This window comes from Cyclopterus lumpus, chromosome 17 (genome assembly GCF_009769545.1).
Source record: "Cyclopterus lumpus isolate fCycLum1 chromosome 17, fCycLum1.pri, whole genome shotgun sequence".
NCBI lineage: Eukaryota > Metazoa > Chordata > Actinopteri > Perciformes > Cyclopteridae > Cyclopterus > Cyclopterus lumpus.
The window spans coordinates 7338093-7360381 of NC_046982.1; the positions used below are offsets into that span (position 1 = coordinate 7338093).

General features: G+C 45.0%; 1 protein-coding gene across 11 annotated transcripts in view; it reads right to left on the bottom strand.

The window, feature by feature from the left end:
* Positions 1-945: 945 nt before the first annotated feature.
* kmt2cb (lysine (K)-specific methyltransferase 2Cb) overlaps positions 946-22289 on the bottom strand; it is a 58618-nt gene continuing 37274 nt past the window's right edge. For 3 of the 11 annotated variants that reach the window (XM_034554915.1, XM_034554913.1, XM_034554905.1), the window contains 33 exons: positions 22092-22139; positions 21075-21215; positions 20932-20964; positions 20498-20644; positions 20272-20413; positions 19919-20154; positions 19682-19755; positions 18411-18608; positions 16226-18181; positions 14976-15289; positions 13288-14843; positions 13083-13194; positions 12864-12930; positions 12704-12764; positions 12340-12572; positions 10193-11830; positions 9775-9960; positions 8779-8943; positions 8537-8666; positions 8161-8308; positions 7820-8004; positions 7511-7647; positions 7073-7355; positions 6735-6874; positions 6183-6293; positions 4966-6079; positions 4735-4871; positions 4463-4605; positions 4187-4361; positions 3950-4066; positions 3779-3852; positions 3284-3392; positions 946-2834 (listed from right to left, as the gene is read on the bottom strand). In XM_034554915.1, the coding sequence (XP_034410806.1) occupies positions 2742-2834; positions 3284-3392; positions 3779-3852; positions 3950-4066; positions 4187-4361; positions 4463-4605; positions 4735-4871; positions 4966-6079; positions 6183-6293; positions 6735-6874; positions 7073-7355; positions 7511-7647; positions 7820-8004; positions 8161-8308; positions 8537-8666; positions 8779-8943; positions 9775-9960; positions 10193-11830; positions 12340-12572; positions 12704-12764; positions 12864-12930; positions 13083-13194; positions 13288-14843; positions 14976-15289; positions 16226-18181; positions 18411-18608; positions 19682-19755; positions 19919-20154; positions 20272-20413; positions 20498-20644; positions 20932-20964; positions 21075-21215; positions 22092-22139 (10403 nt within the window). In that variant the 3' untranslated portion in view covers positions 946-2741. The remainder of the gene's footprint in view (positions 2835-3283; positions 3393-3778; positions 3853-3949; positions 4067-4186; positions 4362-4462; positions 4606-4734; positions 4872-4965; positions 6080-6182; positions 6294-6734; positions 6875-7072; positions 7356-7510; positions 7648-7819; positions 8005-8160; positions 8309-8536; positions 8667-8778; positions 8944-9774; positions 9961-10192; positions 11831-12339; positions 12573-12703; positions 12765-12863; positions 12931-13082; positions 13195-13287; positions 14844-14975; positions 15290-16225; positions 18182-18410; positions 18609-19681; positions 19756-19918; positions 20155-20271; positions 20414-20497; positions 20645-20931; positions 20965-21074; positions 21216-22091; positions 22140-22289) is intronic. The other 8 variants (XM_034554914.1, XM_034554910.1, XM_034554911.1 and 5 more) reach the window with 7 other exon arrangements.

Below are 22289 nucleotides of genomic sequence, written 5' to 3' on the forward strand. Positions count from 1 at the left end.
TATTTAATAAAAATAGAACAAAAGACACTAAAAGTACACAGTTAAGAAGATATATACTCAGTTAAGTAAATGCATGGTCATCTCCTGATCCATACTAATTCTAGTTCAGCTTGAGAAGATGTACTGTAATTCAGTGATGACAGGATCTAGACTATTTAGTGCTTTATAGGTAGTAGCAGTATCTTAAAATCAATTTCTAAAATACAATATTGCCATAATGCTAAAATGGGGGACATGTGGTCCATGATCTTGGCATGAACGGCTTTCTGCAATCTAAAGATAAAGAGAAAATGATGTACCTCGTTGCCTAGTTGGCAGAAACAGGCTTTGACAAATAAGTCACATTTACTAATCCAATTATTTAAAAGTAACAGAGGACGATGAGGCAAAGATTCCCCAGATGTTACTGCGTTTCTCATATAAACAATGGTTTAAATAGGACATCTTCATTAATTCACGAGGACGCTATGGACACCCGTGTTTATGATGTCAGCTTGACAATTCTGTCATGAGGCGAGCTTGGTTGAATAATAGGGAAGACGATTGAAGAGACTATGTTCTCAGGAGTAATGTTGTCTAAGGACCCACAGTACAACTTTGAGCTCAGGGGGGATGGCGGAAGCATGTGATGGCGTTTAGCAGTAAGAGAAGTGAAATGTCTCCCATCTGTGTGGGTCACATGCCAAACAGGGCTGGAAGCCACTGGCATATATATGTACTTGCATCCTTGGCAATAAAACTGCCTCAAAAAGGATATTGGTTTATTCCACCTATCATTTATGTAAATTATTTGTTCATTGCTAATCCCCTGGAACCTTGCTTGGCTTCTTCAAAGTCACAGATAGGTGTAGAACTCCCCTAAACAACCAGTGCAAAGGGGAATTAAGTGTTTCTTAAATTCTTATTTAACAATTTATAAATATTGATTTCACATAGACAACTTGCTAACATGTAAAATAGTTTATTTTTGTAAATGTTTCTAAATTCAATTCCACAAACTCCAAACTTCATACTCTGTACACTTCAAAAGGCATTTTCAAAAAAAAGAGGAAAAAAAAGAAAAAAGAAAGAAAAAGAAAAATCTGACTACACAACCAAGAAAATGTAGCACAAACACACTGGCAGGATGATGTAATATCATACAAGAGAAGAAAAATATCCAAGAAACAATTTTGTTACAACCATTCATTGAGAAAATATATACAATTGAGTCTTCGGAAAGTTAAAAAAATACATGCCATATACATTACAAGTTCTAAGACTGTCTCCAAAATTTTACAGTCGACTTGAAATTGTGCACGCGAAAACTCTTCCGTTTCTAAGCATGTGACTTGTGAAGTGTCAGTATAAGAAATATTTCTGATTAAGGAGAATGCCATTTCTGTCCAAAAAAGGTAAAACAACCTGCGGCTCCACAGTTCCCCGTTTACGATTCGTTCCGTCACACACCGGTTCGTCTAACTCACAATATCATTAGACGTTTGCACCGTATTTTTAAAAGCAATGTAAAAACAAAAACAGGTAAATACATGTTGGTGTTCCTATTCGTGTTAAAAAGTTAAAAAGTCATTTTTGGGTTTCAAAACCTAATTCACAGTTCTTTAAAATCAAACCTGATTAACAGCAAACAGATCACACTGATCTCTTACTATTTGAAGAGTCTTTTTTTTGTCCTTTTTTGATTCTGTAACTGATAACTCGTTACGTTAGTCAACAAAAATATTTCTTTTTTTTTTTGAGTGGTCAAAGCATGTGTAAGTCACAAAACACTACGCTACAATACCTTACTTTTAATACAACAAAAATACTTTGTGAATTATTGTGGTTATATTACAAATTCTGTACAGAATAATCATAATATATACTCTCAAACTGAAATAACGTCCATCTTAAATAAATTTCAATGACAAACAGAACAAAAACAATTTAAAAACACCCAAACATCAAGAAGGTTAAGGTAGTATTTGGTCGGTTATTCCTATAGTTTTCTTTATGTACATTTATACAAAAAGTAACAGCACGTCTTCCTCAATCTTCAAAAACAATAGCAATCTAGCCTTCTTAACTCAATCTCATCATTTTGAGAATAAAATTCATTCACTCAGTAATAAATACAAAACCTCTCGAATTCCACACAAATCACATGACAGACCTATGATAAAACTGACTCATGGAATCAAGTATTTTAAAAGTTTTCGTGTGTGTGTGTGTGTGTGTGTGTTTTTAATTTTTTTGTTTATTTTCTTTTTTTAGTGCAAGTTAATATTCCCTTCGCGGTATTCATTGCTGTACATTCCTCATTCAGTGATGTCTACATTTAGTCATACGGTATACATTAACAGTATGAAACAAAAGGGCCTGCCCTTAGTAAGCAATAAGGCCGCACCCTGCACAGTGCTTTCTCATTCGCTGGTGGATTCTGCACCCCATGTACACAGACACATGCAGACAGACAGAGGCATCTCATACAACAGAGCCCCTCACATATGGCACGAGTCACGTCCTGCTACTGTGTTACGTCCCCCCCCACCCACCCCCTCTTTACTCAACCCATTTCTTTCCCGCGATCTTGACGAGCCAACACTTAAATTCAATCACCTCTCCAAAAAGGGTTCAGGCCTTCCGCTCACTCATAAAATGACTTTAATGTGAAGCCTTTTTTCTTCTTCCTCTTTCTCGGTGCAGAGATCACAGCACACTATATAGCAAGGAATGCATTTAGGTTTTTGTCGTTTTTTTCCTCAGTTAATCCACTTCCTGCACTCAGGAGCTCCACAGTGGCAAGCGATCTTGTGCTGACCCTCCACAGTGTCAAACTGGTAGTCGAAACACAGCTGCAAAACAAGGAGGGGAAACATCAGTTCCTGAATGCCACATTTGCGCTTTTGGCCGTACATTCATGCTCGAGATGGAAGTGTGATTGTGAATCCCGCTGCTGTCCCCGGCAAAGACCCGCTCTGCATAGCAGGCTGAGGCTTCTGGTTATGGTTAGGCATTGACCTCAAGGGTCAAGAGGGCCTGAAAACAATACGGTTATCAGGCATGGACGCCTGGCCAACCCCAGCACCGGAACGCTACACAGGTATTGCTAAAAAAAGAAGCAGTGGGATTCATAACGCAAATAACAAATAAAATCTGAACCCATTTTTTTTTTTTTAAATATTCAAAAGTAGATATTTGATAATGAAAAAGAACCAATAAGAGTAGTAGTGTCGATGAAATCAAAATGGTACTCGTCCTCAATTAAACTGTATAAATAGTCAAAGAAAAGAAAGATATTCACCTCTTCTCCTTTTTCTACTCTGCGATTGCAGCTGATGATGATTTTGTAACCCCGTTCAAATGTGACCACCTCAGCAACACAGTTCGGGCCACAAGAGTGGTTGATATATCTGGGAAATGAAAACAGATGCATTACGTATAACACAACACTCATTTTACATTATTGCCGATATCAACATTGTTAACAATCTAACATTTTAAATTAAATGTTATGCATGTATTTATAACAAAATACTGTCACATGTTTATACAAACTCAAGTATGGCAAAAGGCACGTATTTTTGGTGTAAATGACCTGGAGCATCGCTGGGCCATGAGGCAATACCAGCGAAGCAGAAGAAAAGGAGCATCACCTCGAAAAACTGTATCCATTTGTTTGTTTTTTAATTTGCAACAACACTATTCAAGATTTGGAGCTGCAGATGAAAGATGTAATTATATGTTCTCCTTATACGTTTGCAAAAATGTCACAATAGCCAATGGAATCTCACAGTACCTTGCCAGCCCTCCAGTTCGAGTGGAGTCTACAACATGTTCGCTGTCGATGCGGAACATGAACACTGTTCGGTTCTGTTGGGGGGGCAAGAGGAGGTTTTACTTCTGTCTACTAACTTTAGATAAATGTAACTTCAGCTTACTATACTATTATATTAAAACAGATGAATACCTGAGATTTATAGATCTTCTCCTTCCTGACAGCGACCTCATTTCGGAGGACGGTTCCATTGTACTCGATCACCATAGTTTGTTTTTCAATGTCTCTAGCGGCGAACAGACCCAGGCCCTGTGAACACGTTACACAAGACGGTATTCATTCGGTCCACGGGAAAAGAGAATCCAAGAGCACCCGCTTTACTGGGTCAAAGCTGAGCAAAATAAACTAAATATCTTGTTGAACACTGACCTGGATGCGAGAGCGGGCCAGATAGACATTGGCTCTCCACTCATTCTTCATCCAGCGGTATTGAGAAGACCTGGGGTGCACTACTGGAGGCTTGCTGTGGGGGGCGCCACCTTCTCCTTGGGCCACATTCTGGTTAGACCTGACACTGCTGCTGGATACAGCCTGTGGATGTGGCCTTTATGCAAGGAGGTAATGTAAAGAACAAAAATATTAACAACAAATCAAAATCACAGATTGGTTTTGCTTGAAGACACCAGAGAGCTTTTTCAATGTTACCTGATCACCAGTGAAGTGTACGGAGAGCTGGTTCTTGGCTCGGCGCGGGCACAGCCAGCGAGATTGAAAATGAGAGGCAAGTCCACGAGAGGGTTGCGTCCGTAACGGAATGAGTACCCGACACAAGCCTCCACTCCTGGGAGCTGGAACAAATTATTGAAAAGGGGGTTATATCCTGCAGCCTTGTAAGAATATGATCTATACATTTGTTTAAAATGTCATATTATTTAAACCTGAATACCCCCTCCCCAAAAGAAAAAGCAGCAACAAACCGATTCAGAGATCTTGGCGACTGCAGGGACTGTGAGTCCAAACAAGTCCTCTCCTTTCAGGTAAACGGGGAAGAGCTTTAGAGTGCCTGCCTCATTTCGTTTCTCAGCAACGGGACCGAGGACCTTATCCCACACTCCTAGATTACAGCGAGACGAGCACACAAGGTCAGAAACTGTACTCTGATACACACAACAATAACATTCCTGTGACGAATACATGCAAGCGCAAACCTTTTGCAGAGGTGTCCGTCAGGACCAGGTCTTGGTAGCCCTGCTCGATCACTCTGATGGTGAACTCTGGCAGCTCCTCTCTGTCCTCAACAGAACAGACGTAGCGGCAGCGCCGGCTGCCATGGCGCATGCTCCAGTATATGCGGCAAGCCTCGTAGCCGATCGGGAAGATGGCTGTTGAGGAATGGAAGGCTGCCATTTGCAGAGGGGTTAGTTGGCCAATTGCGTGCAACACCACGCTGCCGACGCGAAAGGTATAGCCCAACTCCGGCCGCCGCACAGCAGTGGCAATCTGCCGCACTTCGTCTCTCTGGACATAGACGCGCCGGAAGACGGCAAAGCAACGCAGCTCGTGCTCCAGCGTTTGTCCGGCGGTACCCCGGGGCCTGTGGGCGTGACACAGCATGGTCTTGTCCTTGAAGAAGGTGCATTGAGCTTGCAGAGCGCAGGTGAAATGGTAGACATTGGTGCAACGTAGGCGGTGGCAGCCGCTGGTGGCTCCGGTCCGCTGGCAGTAAGCGCAGCGCACTGTTTGGCCGCGGCGCAGTGCGAGCTCGACGTTGATAAGGGCGCCAGCCTGCGTCTCGTAAACCTCAGTCGACCAAAGAGCACAGTTCAGGTGAACCCATAGGTCAAGATCCAGATTGAGAAGCCTGGCAGGGCCATCCGTGATCCCATCTCCAAACTGGTGGCAGAAACAGCAGCGCCTATGGTCCCGGAGGGACGCAGGAGGGCGCAGGGAGGCCCCGAGTTTCTTCAGGAGCTCATCGATCTTATCCTCATCTGGGAGTTGTGAATTCCCTCTTGGCACTAGCACCTGGACGGTCCACTTCCTCCACCGGAGTCCTTTCTGTCTCTTTCCCTGGTGCCAGCCGTCGTGGGACCTTTGCCGGGCCTTTAGCTTCACTGTGACCTTGATGGCATCGGACTTCTCCATCTTGGGTGTCTCGTCGGCCATGGGGAAGGGGATGGGAGGAGTAGAGGGGGGAGACAGCTTCGGCTGAAGCTGGGCCAGGCAATGAACATCCAGCGATGACATGTTGTTACTGTACTGGTGCAGGATTTTAGAGAGGCTCTCTGTTTGCTCGGAGGCAGAGAGAAGGGATACTGACTGCTTAAAAAAGAAGAAACAAGAGCCATGAGGTCCAGCAAAACCAAAAAACAATTACATTAATTGCATGTTATTTAGACCCACGGTGGTTTCACAGGGTACAGACCTTAGTTTCTGTAGTGGATCTGGATTGCATGGGTGATGAGGAACAGTAGAGAAGGAAGCAGCTGTGACTACAGAAGACCAGGTCCTCAGATTTCAAACGGCCTCCCGATTCCTAATGGGAGGAAGCAGTCGAAATGGCTGAATTAGGAATGAGCCTCACCAATGTGAACTGCTTAAGTTCCACTGATGTTAAAATAAGTTATAAATAAAATACACTATTCAAATAACCAAAATACACAAGACTGAAGTCATGGGGTATGCGGTTTAACCCACTAATTCATCGGAAATGGATTTAACTTCAGCAGGCAGGATTTACATAATCAGAGGATATATGTAGTAGTACTGCGATGCACACTGTGTGTGTGTGTGTGTGTGTGTGTGTGTGTATAGATGCGTATGGCCCCTCGGGCTTTTATGACCTGGTACCGTGTATATAAAGCCTTTTGTACAATATCAGTCTCAAAATCCCACTTGCACTCCAGCTGAAAGGTGGCCTGCCTACTCAATATACCACGCTGCCATTCGGAGTATTCAAGCCTAATTCATTTGGTACCTTCAAGTGGGTGGGGAGATCTTTGATGGATTTCTGGACTCCATTTCCCAGAACCACCACTTTACAGTGGCAGCACCACTGAGGTTTACATCCCGGGCTGCCAGTGATCTTCTGGTCCGGTCCTCGAGCTAGAGCTGCGCCTGAAGTAACAAAAAATATAAGTTGATATTTGATATCCATTTCAGAATGCGTTCTGATTGTACACCTGCGGTATAATGATGCTTGACTTTCACAACTGAGACTTTGTGCCCTTTCACAGGAAGTCATTGTGTGTAGCTTTAATCAGACATGACTTTCAATTAAAAATGCCCTCATTTAATTTAGTTTTACTTCCTCACCTGGGCTGTTGGGATGGAAACGGAAATGATGTGCCTGCTGCTGTTGCATCAACGCATGCGCTCCACCGGGCCTCATCATGTGTCCCGGCCGTCCGTGGAGCCCTCCATTGTCCACTTGTCCGTGGAAGAGCATGGGAGACCGGGGCTCCATGCCATGGGGGCCCATCCTTGGACCTCCGAGCATTGATGGGTGCCCCCTGTCTGGGTTGCTGCTGACCTCGTAGCTACTGGGGATCTTTACACACAATAGGTCTGAAATGGCCGCCACAACACCTGTGATGTTCTGAGACAAAAAAGAAAAAGAAAAGTATAGGCGATTAGATCTTTCATCCAAAATCTCATGGATAAATCCAGCAGGGCTGGATTGTTGGCTTGTCGATTACATTTACACCCCTGTTTATTGTTCTGTATGTGAAACCACGTATTACGTATTCCTACCTCTGCTGCAGCTGGTCTCAGTGTGATAGCTACAGACACCAGCCCTTGTTTGGAATCATTCGACATGGAGCCAAAGGGGGAGCCGAAGAACATTGCAGAGGGCTCCGTTTTGATATCCTGCAGTTTGATTTCCGATCCTGGAAAATAAAACAAAAAGGAGCACATGCATGAAAGTTTGCCAACGCACGTGTAAGGTACGCTGGGATTGTGTATTTAAATTGCACAAAAATATCCAAATTAATTATGATTGGAGTCACAGGAATACATGTTTTACCGTGCCATCATTATGTGGGAAGTATGTGTGTTTACCTTTCCCGTCAGGCGCAGGAAGCATGGGGAGGACAGGAGACAGGCAGGGGGACTGCGGCTCTTCCTTTACCAGAGACATGTCTGGGTAGCGACTGATCTCCATGCCAACGACGCTTTCAGGGGATGAGGATGGAACAAAACTGTCCGGTGTGTCCCTGTCCTTGCACGGTTCCTGTCCTCTGTTGCTGTTGTCATTTTGGGAGGGGAAACAAAATATTAACAACCTCTGTCAAGACCATGCAGCCAAAAATCCATCATCATGACATGAGCAATCAACACAAACACATGATTTGACAACCGTTAATGATGGCAAGAGCCCTCCAGAAGACGAGACCGGTTACCTGAGCTCCTCCTGGTTGTTGTGAGGAGGGGTGGGCAGGGAGGCCGGAACATCCACAGTTTTGGGACCCTGTGCAATGGCCCGGGCTAGAAGGTCTTCCTCAGTCCTAAACGGGACATGTAGCGGCTTTGGGACCAGGCCTTTGGACACTGTATGAAAACAGGAGCACAATGTTAACACAACCGTGCACAGTATGCTGGCTCATAGTGACGGGAATAATGCTTTAATGCGTTAAATACCGCCACACACTTCTAGTGGGTCTTCAGTGATCGTTGAAAGGGATCACTATTAAATGAGTCAATACATATGTTTCCTTAGATAAATCCTTCATTGTATGCCTTTAAAAAGACAAAAGGTACACCCTCTTGAATGCTTACCCATGGCAGCAGCTTTGCTGGCCAGCTCTTCCGTTGTGGCAAATCCGTTGATCATTTTCTGTCTGTTCACAGGCGGTGGGGTTGGAGGGAGAGACGCCGGTGGTGTCGGTGGATTGCTGAGGTTACTCTGCTGTAGGAATCAGAACCAATGCAGTGTCATCACATTCTGCACACACACACACACACTAAACAGACATCCCCTGTTTATCCAGATCCAACTTGGTACAGTGAGCAGATCTCACCTTGTAGGCCAGTTGGGAGTAATAGTCGGACACTCCGTCGAGTGAGGCGCTGCCAAAGGTACCAGACAGGAGGTTCTCTCCATTGAGCTGGCCGCTACCATAGGGAGCGAAATGGGCAAAGTTGACCCCAATCAGTGGCTCCATTAGGGGCAGCAGGGATAGCTGCTGTGTCGAGAGAAAAACAGCACCAGATGAACAAATGAAATCATACAATGTTTGCATACAGTTTAAGAGCTTACATAACATACCTCTTTATGATTAACCTTGCATAAAGAGCATTACTACTATTAGATAGATGGATGGATTGTTTCGTAAAAAAATCCACCTCCACGGCAATTCTTGGCAAGCCTGTTCAAGCATTAACCGTAGTCATGGGTTGGGTATTGGATGAATACGAATATGAATACTAATTTTAAAATCTCAGGTGCAGTCATCAACCTCACTGTGTGCAGACCACAGAACAGGTGAAACCGTGAACTGTCCAACGAGGAGGCTTTTTACCACTCAAAGCCACACAGTCGTGGTCATAATTTCACTTTCAGCCAGACTTGAGACACTTGTGAGGAAAAAAAGCAATATAAAGTGCACGCTCATCTGGTTTTGCTGAGCTACATTAAATGTGACAATGAGATGATATTGTACTACATTTCTAATGAGTGAGTCAGATTCATGACGTTTAAATTAATAAACCTTGATCAATGAGCGACTTGGTATATAATCACAAATCCCCTTCCACTCTCCTGAATAATAACAGATTATAATACCTGTGTGCAATTGCCATCCAACAAGTACCTAATTACAGTAATATGCTTATGATATTTGAAATGAGTGTGTGCACTCAGTGGAGACCTTTTTCTATTCCGGCAGTAATTAATACTGAAAACACATTCCAAGCTATAATCTTTCTAGCATCCTTTGTTCCCGAAGATGTGCAGTGGTGCCCGCTTCAACAAATTTGATGAAGAGCAGGTTATACGGTGATGAAATCAATCTTACCTGTTTGATTTGGGTCATTACAGTGTCAGAATGCATCAGTTGCCTCTCATCCCCTTCCTTCTTCCTCTTCTTGTAGCGAGATGCAGGTTTCTCCCCTCCTTTCGGAGCCCTCTTGTTCCTCCCTTTCTTCTTCTCCTGTTCAAGGAGCACAGGTCCAGGGAAGTCTGGGGGGCCATCTGAGTATGCCTGGAGATGAGAAAAATATGTTTTTGAATAAAAACGCATTCAATAGATTACTTGGGCAGCATTTTGGCTCCAAGTTGGCTGAACACAGATCAATGACTCATTCAAAAACCAACAGCTATGACTCATACCAATTTAACTATGACACAGCCTCCATGTGAATCACCTAGCCCATCTATGACTCACTATGTTGATCACTCAGTGCTCTAGCTGTATGACTAAGACAAAGACTGACCCCATTGCTGTCCATGGAGCTTTGCCTCAGCAGGGCTTTGCAGTCTGCCAGCTCCTCCTCCTCCAATCGCATGCTCTCCTCCGACCTCTGCTGGGACAATCCGGATGGGGGTGTACACTTGTTCTTCAGAAGGTGTTTCAGTAGTTCATTGCCAGCTTCCCCCTTGTTTGGACTTTGCCCTGCAGCGAAGGGAGACCCACTCCCTTTTTTACCCTCCTCCTTCACAGAGCTAATTTCTGAGCTGAAGGGCCCGTCCCGTGGCCCATGACACTCACTGGCATCTGTTTGCTCCAGCTTTATGTTGTTGAGGATCCTGTCATGTTCCTGAGCCTGGGTTCTTGCTGTGTCTAATGAGACACCAGGATGTCCAGTTTGGCCTCCAGAAAGCTGCCTCTCCAGCTCTGAGTGACTGGGGGTGGAAGATCCCAGTAAGGGGGACCTTGACAAGTCCTGCTCACCAAATAGATGGGTGTTTCTGGTTGGAGTTGAGGAGGTGTCTGAGACACACGGTGTGAGCGGGGCTGTAAGGTCCGAGTGTGGAGTTGAAGGTGTCTTGACTGAATCTGCGTCATCATCCTTCTTCTTTTTGCGGTTCCTCTTCTTTTTCCCCTTCTCGTCTGGAATGATGTTGGAGTAGAGTTGGATTAGAGACTGACCTGAGCCCGGAAAGTTAGACGGTAGAGGTGTAGCTGAGTCACCAAATGGTGGACCCTCACCCGGCATCGGAAGCATCAGTCCCGGCCCACTGAACTGACGAGGTCTGGATTGACCCTGGGAAAAATTTGATGCTTGTAGGGCAAAATTATCAGGCCCAAAACCAGGCCCCATGTCACGTGACATCATTCCATTGCCCATCATGGCCCTCCTTTCACCTTGCAGAAATGTCCCGGGTGGTGAGCCCATTCCAGGCTGCATGCTCTGCTGCTGGGGGAACATTGGTGCAAGTTGTTGCTGTTGCTGTAGAGGAGGCCGCTGAGGCTGCATGAAGTCCTGTGGCAGCTCTGCATTAAAAAATGGCATCTGAGCGAGTGGGGCCATGTTCCCTTCTGGCCCCATCATCCCTTGCTGCTCCATTTCCATACGGTGTTTCAGGGCTCTCTGTCGTTCAACTTCCTGCATTAGCTGCACCCGCTGTCTCTCCTGCTGCTCCCTAAGCCTCTCTCTCCTCTCCCGCTCCTGAAAGCCTTCACTGAATGGGTTGTTGTCATCAAACTTCAAACCACCTCCCTGTATGGGTTTTACACCACCTGGTGGAGCTGGTGGGGCCTGAGCATCCACAGGCATTTGAGAGTGTTGAGGTATGTTACCCATTGGCATCTGATGAGGTTGGCCAGGGTTTCCCACAGGTACCTGGGGGGGCATTATGGGTGGCATTCCCGGTCCCGGCATGGGCGAACCAGGATGCCAGCCAGGTGGTGGGTTGGGAATACAGGGAGGCAGATTTGGCTGGCCAGGAGGAAGTGGCATCTGCATTATGGGGTTCAGAGGAGGTTGGACAATTGGTGGTCCACTCGGGACCATATCAGCAGGGCCTGCCATTGGGTGCATCCCGGGCATTATGGGTGTCATATTGTTTTGCTGTTGTTTCACTCGGTACTCCTCTATAAGTTCAGCGTGCTCCTTCTGCTGCTTGCGGATCTGAAACAGAACATATAAATAAAAATAAAAATGTTATTGAGGTTCTCTATGAAATGTATAGAAATAAAAATGATGGAGAACAGAGGGAAGAGATGTATGATCTTAATTTCAAACAAACTCAATCATTTAAACTTTAAAGCGGAAGTTGGAAAGTACAACACTGCTCTTTTAAATAGTTAAAGCAGCGCAGACAGAAGCCTTTGAGTTTTAAATCCCTCAGTTTGTTCGGATATACATTTTTTTTCAAGTTTGTTCGGAAAGTAAATACCTAGAATAGTATTTTTGGTTAAATAATATTGCTTAATAAAGTGTTTTTCCCTCCTTTATTCAGATATACCTAATTTGAGCGCCATACATCAACCATAACAGCATTCGGGAACTACTTGTGGTGGAGGGCCAGATAGCTAGTTTAAACATTAAACTCTGCTTCATAGGTCCAATGAAAGAATAATTCTCAGGGCGGGCGGAGATAAAATTCAGTGGTGGAGCTTGACAGGCCAAACATTTACCTGCTCCAGTTGTTTCTGCACTACACCCTGCTGCTCCGTGACATGTTTGAGCTGCTCAGTGTCCTCCTCGGGGAACTCTCTCCCGGCCTTCTTAGCTGTTCTCTGCTTGGCAGAAAGGGCTTTCTTAGACTTCCTGTGTGCCCCAATCTTCTCTTCCAGAAACTTCTGCTGCATTTGAAGTAGTTGCTGAGTCTCCTGGAGCCACTCCTCGTACTGAGCCCTCTGAGCATTATCTGAAAGAAGAAAAAAAACCTTTTTGTTAGCAATCTTGACAGCATGAAAAACCAACATCTTAACATGTCAAGGCCTGACAGACCTTCAAACAAAAGAGTTGAAAATGCATATGAATTTTAAGAGAACTTACTAACAAAACCTGGTCCAAAGTTTGGAGGATTCGGTCTTGCTACTTGTGTCAATTTGCCATCCTAAAAGAAAGGTTGACAAGTGTTATTTAAAAAAAAAAAGTCGATATTTTTCATTATATAGTTTTATATAAAATTTAGGCAGATTGATGATTCAATTACCTGTCCAACAACCTGGGGAGGAAGTGGTGTGCTTTCAGGACAAGGTGGTGCAGGACCAGGAGGAAATCTGAGAGCAATAACAAACCGTTTAGTCATCCAATCAATCAGTCACCATTCTACCAATACTTCTACAATATCACCATTAAACTAATGCATACACTCCCACTATCAGTATTACATGTTCTACTAAAGAAATAAAATAAAAATAAAACTTGTTACCTGTTCATGACCATTGGGGTCATCCCCATGTTGTTCTGAACCATGACTTTGTTGATGCCTTTCAGAGCAACCATTTTAGCTTTCATGATGGGATCCGTGATGGCATCAAAATCTGCAAATGACAAATAATGCACTCTCAGAAAAGACAAGTAACCTCAAACATGACCCACCCCGACGACTAGAAGTTGCGGCCTAAATAATTTACCGATGTTGGGGAAGAAGGAGTCGCTGGAGCGCTGTCGTATCATGGCTTGCATCTGCCTCTGTTGCTGTTGCTCCTGCCTCTCCTGGTCTAGAAGGTCCTGCAATAGCAGTGGCTGCTCCTCTAGCAGAAGAGGACGGTGTAGCTGGCCGTGCTGACCCAGCGCCTGGCTCAACGCTACCTGCTGGGCCAGGGTCAGACCGCTCTGGTCCAATGCAGAGGCTAGCCCCACCTGATCGTCTTCCCCAAAGCCACTCATCGAAGCTTCTCCTGCAGTGGTGGCATCGGGTATTGTAAGTCCAGAGGTATGCTGAGTGTCAGTGGCTTGGTTCAGCTGGGGCATGAGGTTAACTCCTTGACTGACAGATTCTACGATTGGATTTAATGACTGTTCCTCAGGCTGCTGCTTTATGAGTAAACGAGACAGGACTGGGGTGGAGTCAGAGAGCACTCCCTGCTGGTTTGAGGTGAAGGTGTTTCCAGTGGCTTGTTGGTCTCCAACATCAGGGGGTTTCTGACAGTCTCTGACCTCCGTTTTAATTTCTTTCCCAGACGCCCAGGAGTCCTGACTCCCAGAGGCTTCCAGCTTGACTTCAGCACCAGAGGCCTCAGACTTTGCAGAAACCGATGCTGAACTGGACGATGCTTCACTTGTGCTTGAGTTTTTGTTGATGTCTGCGGTGTCTGCATTATCATCCATAGGATCACTGAGATCCAGTTCCTCATTAAACATGTCTTTCTTGATGTCATCCAAGTCAGGGTCTGTATAGGCAATGATGTCAAACTTCCCAGATGTTAGGAAGTCATCAAGGTGTAGGTCATTCGTCTCTAGATCTAAGTCTTTGCCATCTTCAGGATCCAAATTTAGATTATCCAAGTCAGCATCCACCAAGTCTTTCACCTCCACGTCCTCAAGATCTTTGACGGCTGATTCTTCTGCATCCAGTTTCTCCTCCACGCAGTCACTACCGGACACGGAGAGTGTATCAGTCTGCCCAGCAGGGGGTGCAGTCAGGATCATAGATGCCGTCATGTTCTGGGTCTCATTTGAAGCAGGCTGGCTCATGGATCTCATCAAATGAGATTGTCTGAGTGCGTGGTTTCCTGACATTTGGGCATGCTGATGAAGATTGTCCATGCTGGCAGATAGCTGTACATGGCCTGTGTGGCTAGCCATGGGGTCCACCACCCTGGGCCCCTGATTAAAAGGAAACCTGGAATCAAGTGTTCCTTGAAAGCCTTGTAGTCTTTGACCCTGCAAATTAAATTCCATGTGCCCTTGCATGGCACCAGGGGGAAATGGCATACGTGGCCTGTTTTCTATGGCTCTGTGTCGCAGCTCAATAAAAGGCTGGCCCATTATGTTGTGCTGCTGCACTGGCATACCACGCGATGGGAAGTGCTGGGGAAGCCCCAGAGGGTTACCTCCCATACTCTTTGCCATTTCGACAGACATGGACCGTCGCATTTGAGGAGGGACATCCTGCATCGGGTGTTGCCCCCGGGGAAAGAACTCTTGAGCCCCGTGAGGTCCAAGAACCCCAGGTTGAAATGCAAACCTAAAATAGTATAAATGAAAAACAATGTATAAATAGAGAGGAAGGGCATTCATAGATGTGTGCAGCGGTGTGTAATCAATTACATACATCTGAAACACAAAAATGTACTAAAAAGAACAACATCACACAAACCTTGGTCCCTGATGTCTCAAATTAGGATCTCCAGGATGTGGGCCCCTGGGGAGTTGTCCCTCATTAGGGAAAGGGACACGCTGATCGCCTGGAAACGGTCCAGGAAACCGCATTGGCCCTCTCATGGGTCCTTGTCCAGGATAAGGTGGTGGAGGCCGGTTGAACATTTCCACCTGATGCCCAGGGCCCTCCTGGGGCCAGGGTCGTGGTGTTCCTGGGGTTATGTTGCCAGCAGGGTCCTGAGGGCCCCTCTCCTGTCGAATAGCACTCCTCTGTTGCTGCTGCTTGAGGATTAGCTCTCTAATTCGTTGTCGCTAAAAAACATAACAAGCATACATACATTTAAGCCTTAACAAGGTAAATGGGCCAAGTGTAGCTTACAATAATACTGTATTTTCTAGCTGTTACGACAGATTGTCATCCTACTTAAACTCCACAAGTTTTCACTTCCTTTACTTGTTCCTATACCTCACATGTTCCTATTTAGTTAACAAGCCATACTATAAAATGTAATTGTGATAAGCGTATATGTTAGCAGAGCACTTTTCCTCAGTATAATTTTTGTCTGATGGCTCGTGTTGAACGAGCCAGAAGACACAAATTATACTACTGCTACTGGGCAGGAAAAGACGTGTTCATAAAAAAAACTAAATTTCTTTAGATGGCCGTCATTCACATTTGATATAAAACCATTGTACTCACTTCTTTTTATTTGTTTTGCTGTGAATATTTGGACAAAAGTGTTGTGTACATTGTAGGTTCAAAACAAGTAGCAGCCCTGGTCAGATGGTAAACAAACCCCCAGTTTCACTAATTAATTAACTAAAAAAATATATATATATTTCTTTTTTTTTTTAACAATTAAATTACTACCAACTCTAATTGTCTGAAGTTCCTGATGGCAGCTATCAATGGCTATCTGCAATTGATAGCTGTGCACTTTCAGGTGTGCTCACTTTAGGTTTTGCCTCCAAATAAATGGACTACATATTAAGGTTTAGGGGTGGGGGTGTTGTTCAGCTGTGTGGTAATCTGACCGTTTCTGGTTCTTGCCGTGTTGAACTAGAAATGTGAATCACAATAACTGGCTGAGTAAAACATTCAAAAACTGATAGAAATGATTACCAAACCTAAAAATATGACCCAGGTTGTTAAGAAATAAGAATAGACAAAAAAGCAAATTTCAATTGCAATAGTGACGCATGAGTGATTCGGTTTTGAATAGAACATAGACAACGCTATTCAAGTACCTGTCTGAGTCTTTCCTCACTCTCAGCGAGAGCAACACCCTCAGAGGAAATACCAGACATTTGTGGGTTGTTAGACAGTTGACCTGGGTCATGAAGGCCAGTTCCATTGTTCCCTAAACATGACTGATCTTTCATTTCCATTTTCTCTATCGACTGTGGACGAGGGGTCATGGGGGCTTGCTCATATGGGTCATGGCCAGGTGTCTGAATCGGTCTTCTGGAGGGTGACTGAGTAAATCCATCTTCTGAAATGCTAGGGTGTTTTGGTGTTTGTGAGCCTGGATGAGGGAAGGGCTCATGAAGTCTGCCTTGAGGTGTGGAGAAAAGATCCTGGCTTCCCATTAGTCCTAGCCTTGGCCCTTGTCTGCTGAGTACATCAGGACCAGGCCGTGGGGTCCCTGGAGGCTGTGCGTAGGGGTCATTAAGCATTGGTCTGGGAGCCCCAGGCTGGGAAAACATGTCACTGCTCCCTGGCCTAGATGTCCCAGGTGTACTAGTAAATGGCTCTATTGACCCCCTCTGGCTGCCCGGTGACTTCGAAAACCGTTCTCCAACAGAGGGCCGTGGAGTACCTGGTGGCTGAGCATAAGGGTCCAACGAGTGGGAAGGTGACATCCTTTGTGGGTGCGGCTGATGTGTGAACTGGTTCATCCCACTGGGGCGAGGAGTAGAGGGCGCTTGTGAGTAAGGGTCTAAGGATGGGTTTGGGGTGTTTGAATAGTTGTCATGTGGACGTGGGGTACCGGGAGGTCGGGCATAGGACTCAAAAAATGGGCGAGGTTGAGCACCGGGATCATTGATGGATCGTTGATTGCCTGTAGACTGAGAGAAAGGGTCAGTAGCTGGCTTGTTGGGACCAGGGGCCTGAGCGAAGGGGTCATATGTGAAGTGGTCAGGTCTTGGAGTGGAAGGTGCATGGGCATAGGGGTTTCTAGACATTTGAGTCATTGGTCCTGGCTGAGCAAATGGGTGCACCTGAGGGTGATGTTGGCCCATTCTAGGAGGGCTGGTGAAGTTGTCATTGCCGGATGGTCTTGGAGTATGTGGAGGCTGAGCATAGGGGTCCATTTGCTGATTCTGGGAGAACCTGTCAGAAGGATGTAGACCTGGTCGGTTGAAGGGATCCTGAGCCTGAGGAGGGGGCATAGGTGTTTTGAACAGAGGGACTGAGCCAGACTCATTACTTCCAGGGATGGGTGTTAGTAAAGGCCTTGAATAGGGGTCAGACAAGATCATCCTGTTCTGGGCCATGCGCTGATAGGCCTCATTTCTTATCATGGGCCTCGAGTATGGGTCTCTGCCAGGAGAACCCATTGGGGGCCTTCCCTGAGCAGCCTGACTGGCCCTGGGGGGGCCCATGGGCTTCAGGAAAGGGTCCATTTCCCCTGTTGGCCTTGGGGTGTCAGGTGGTTTGGCATAAGGGTCACTGCTCATGGATGTTGGAGAGCCAAATGATTCATGAGCAGGAGAGGGCCTCCCTCTGTCCTGCTGCTCCATCAAAGACGTGGGGGATTTACCAGATTCCACAGGCATTCTGCGACATGTATTTGGCGGTCTTGGGGTCCCAACCATCTTGGCATATGGGTCCCATGGAGAAGAGGGTCTGGAACCAGAGGAACCTGGTGAGAATACCTGTGGGGACTGAGGTTGGGAGGAAGAGCCAGATGGCGGGGGAGGAGGTGGTCGTAAGAACACATCCTCTGGGGGACCTGAAGTGGGCGTCCCTGGTAGCTGCGGCCTGGCAAAGCCGTCTTTAGAATTGAGCTGCTGCATGGGGGACATGCTGCCATTGCTGGGCTGGGAGGCTGGGCTCTGGTTTCCACTGTTGTTGCCATCTTCCTCTGACTGGCTGTTGGTCTGCTGCTGCTGTTGTTGCTGGAGTTGCTCATTCTTAACCTGCTCCAATTTCTGAGTGGCTTCAATTTTGGCTTGCTGTTTGCTTTTCTGCCTCATTTGCTGTTGGGAGGGCACAGTAAAAATTGAGATTAGACGTCAAAAAAGGATGCAGCAAATATCAGTCTCATGCCAAAAATGAACTGGACCTACTAACCACCAATGTCATCAGGGTTAATGTGGAGGATAGTGCAGTTGTTTAGGGAGCTTTACTAAACCACCACTTCTTAGCTGTCTTAATATAATGTGGACCTGCCGCTGCATTCCCTGACTTCATTGCATACACTCTTACCTGTCTAAACTTCCACTCTTGTTCATGCTCTGACTCTTTTGGTTTCAAAGGGTCTTTAAACAGCAGTTCTGTGTCTAGTGGTATGTTGGGATCAAACACCTCAGGGGGCTGTTGCTGCGGATGGTGCCTCTTCACCGTCTCATTCGACATCTGGACTTTGTTGATGCGCAGGGCTGCTCGGTTATCTCTTGCCTTTTGCTAAACAGCAAATCAATCACAAAACAAAAACATATCTGACATTAATACAATTCATGAACACAAGATTGCAGAACTAAATGTGGTTGCCGATCCAACCCTTTCAAATGTTCAACAATTGTGAAACTGGAGAAATGACACACCTACTACTGCCAAAACGAGTGTGTATGTAACATTAAATTCTCTTTCATAGCATTTGTTTTAATATTTCTCAGTACGATATATTGGGGCTTCAGTACGGACAGGCAAGGTTATATCAAAAGATGACTTGTAGCTCCCCTCTCATGAGTCCAACTACCTTTCACCCCCTCCCAAACGTATGGGAAAAGGATCAACCAGCATCAGCATCCCAAATAGATACAATCCCAGACAGGGTGAAGGAAATCACCAAAGAGCTAGTTGTTATTGAACATTGCTATGCTAGTACACAAACAGTGGGGTTGGAAGGCGATAACATGCACTAAGAGAAGAAAACTACTCTCTCTCGCTCTGAGAATATATCTATCCTGCTTGTAATCCACAAACGTGCATGGCTGGATAAAGCACTCCATGGATGTTAAATAACATTTATTGATGTTCTATGCCATTTTGCCCACTCCATCTAATAACTTGACCTCATAGTACTGTATATACAAACAAGATGGAGGTCATCTGTTGCTGTACATCGGGGATCTCAATAGTTAGGATTTGTTAAGTGGGAGCTCAAACAAAAGCCATGAAAGAGAATTGCTACCATCTAACCAGCGGCAAAATAGCCTAAATTCATTGTTTATAAGAGTTTACATTTACACTTTTAAAATGGCCTCTGCCAGATGAAAATACTTCTATGAACTTAATTACGTAGGCCATAGTGAGTTCTAACACCGAGCAGGCCTTCCTATGTTAATTAGTTTGATTGTGAATGGCCGGATTTGAAATTGCATTGGCAAGAGGCAAGAGGCCAAATGCAATAGAGGAGTCTGCCTTCTGCATACTAATATGTCAGTGCACTAGTAGTGACAACTTTATGTCTGGTATGGTACAACATGTTTAGACTTTGAGATAGTTGAGGAACATCTGCAAATAAATAATCTTACCACATATGGGGCCCTGTCTTGTGAACTAGCTTTCCTCCAAAGTTTTGCAATTTGCTTTACTCTTGTAGACCAATCTGTAGAAAGAAGAAAGAGCAGGAGTTGTCATGCCAACATTCTCACATAGCATATAAGGTATTTAGTTTTGTACTGTGTGACAGACCGTGCAGTAGGCCAACCCAAACAAATAGGCAGAGAAAAGCAGAATTAACGACAATGACGAAGATTAAAAACACCAACCTGGGTATTCTTCTTGGAGGTTGGGGAAATTGACATTGGTATATAGGACGGGTGCAACGGTGGCTAGCTCTCCAAGTGTCTCCTCCTTTTCCCACTTGAGTGTACTCCTTTGGGCATTTGACATGGCTTCAGTCTCCCCCTCAGGCAGAGGTCCAGGGGTTGGAGGGCTGGGGCCATGGTCAGGGGAGAGCCATGGACCAACTGCCTCTCTAGGCATCTGATTAAACGTTCTGTCCCTGAAACAACAAAGAAAACAAATCGTCTTTAATCAAAACGAAAGGCTGGTTTTGCAGAGAGAAAAAAAACTTTTTAATGTGTGAATATTTAATCAATAGAAGGAAGCTGTACATTACCTTGGATTGTCAGTGAAAGGCATATGGTTGAGGGGGGAGAAATTTTCTGGGATGCAGGGCCCTGCTCCTGGGTTTGAAGGGAAGCGTTGGTTTGGTCCCATCATACCATTGATCATTGGCATCCTTGGAAACATGGAATTCCCTGCACACACGATTTAAGATGTGGACTAGATGCATAGATTTTCAAAAACAACAGATTGCTCTGACAACATGCTTAATGATGTACCTGCGTTGGGGTGAGGCATGCTAGTGCCAGGTGTGGCAGGGAGAGGCCCTGGACCCTGGGGGTGAGGCACCTGTGGTAGAGGTGGTTGGCTCGTGCTGGGGCTAAGGACTGCTGTGAAGAGATCCTCCACATCTTTGCCCTCAAGCTCTGTAACAGAGTAACAGTATGATGTAGCATGTGCGTATATTACCCATTAAGGTAGGCGTAAACGTGGGTTAATTTAATTTAATTTAATTTAATGAGATAACTGCATCATCATGTGTTTGTTTGTTTTTGCCTTAAAGACACCTGTGCAATTAATCTCACTAATCTGTACATTCTTTCGCAAAACACTGAACCGCAAGAGCTGTAACATCACCGCTCAGTCACATTCATTAGTGTAGGGCAACAAGGGTCCAACGCTTACAGATTGGCAAAATAATGAAATTACAAACCTGGAATTTTGTAAAGTTTGCTGAGAATTGATTCTGAAATGAGAGAATTTGAGAAAACAGATCAGTATTTATCCTGTAGGAAGTCTACAAATAACAGTGTGAAACAACTGAAAGTGTCTTGATGTTTGTTCTCCTTCACTGACCGTCAGTGACCATCTTGTCCAACTCTGGGCTGAGAATGCCATCCAGGGGTTCCTCTGCGAGGGATCGAGGAGTCCTCCGGCCAGCCTGAGAGTGGAGCGCCACTGGGGAACCGTCTGCCAGGGACCCGATATCAAAACCAGCTGTGGAAACACACACAGACATACAAAAACAAATCATAACATGCATGCACACACATACACACACAGACAACCGACAAAATACCCAACAAAGAAGATGATCATAAATATAGACGTGAAGAACCAACAGGTTTACGATCTTAAGAGCCCGGGGAATGCAATCAAAACAGAACAATGATTGCAGCTCCTGTGTGTTTAAAAGCAGTGTTTAGGGAACTGCAAAGGGACAGATGAGGCAACGTAATTCTCAATAAGGGTACACCAACAAGTCAATGTTTGTGTGAAACAATATGAATCCAATCCATAAGAAAACCCTTAAATTAATCTAAAATAAGGCTGGAATTTCTATCTAACTAGCACCGTAAAAACGGTCCTACTCTTCTCTATGCTTTCCATCTCTTACATACACACAAAATGATGGCATGTAGGCTGAACAAAGTGGAGGACATGTACTGCAATGCTTTTTGTCATCCAGCCGTAGGAATAAGAACAGAAGACCTTCACAGTCTTTGGGAACTGGAAGGACATTCGCCAAAGGCCACATCTAAATTTTGTTTTTCTAAACTGCCAATTTCTTGAATGTCAAAAATGTCCTTGTAAGTTTGATAAAGCAGCTATGAATTGGTACCCATTTTAAAACACTGTAAAAAGGGCTCAGGAGGCTCACGAACATAAGACTGACACACCATATGCATTCGAGTGAACACTGTGCACTGGGTTAGGTAAGCACTAAGCAGTTTATGAGTGTTAAAACAATCTGAAATGGTTGAGAGAGAAGTATGAAGCAGCTTATATGCATGCACACTCAAATAGAGACAAACAGTGTTAGAGGGGAAGAATGCACTAAAGCAAGGGATTATTAGGCCATAGCACCCTTACCAAAAGGAGGAGGTGAGCTGTCAACCTGGAAGGGGCAAAAATCAAGACCTACAAGGACCCAAAACCAGATAAAATGAGTGAAAATAAAATAATAGTGAAGACAGAAAAAGCGCAACACGCTTGAGACAATGCAAAAAAAGAAAAAAAACAAAAATGAACTAAAAAGTAATATAAAAGAATGTGACATTAAAAAAAATC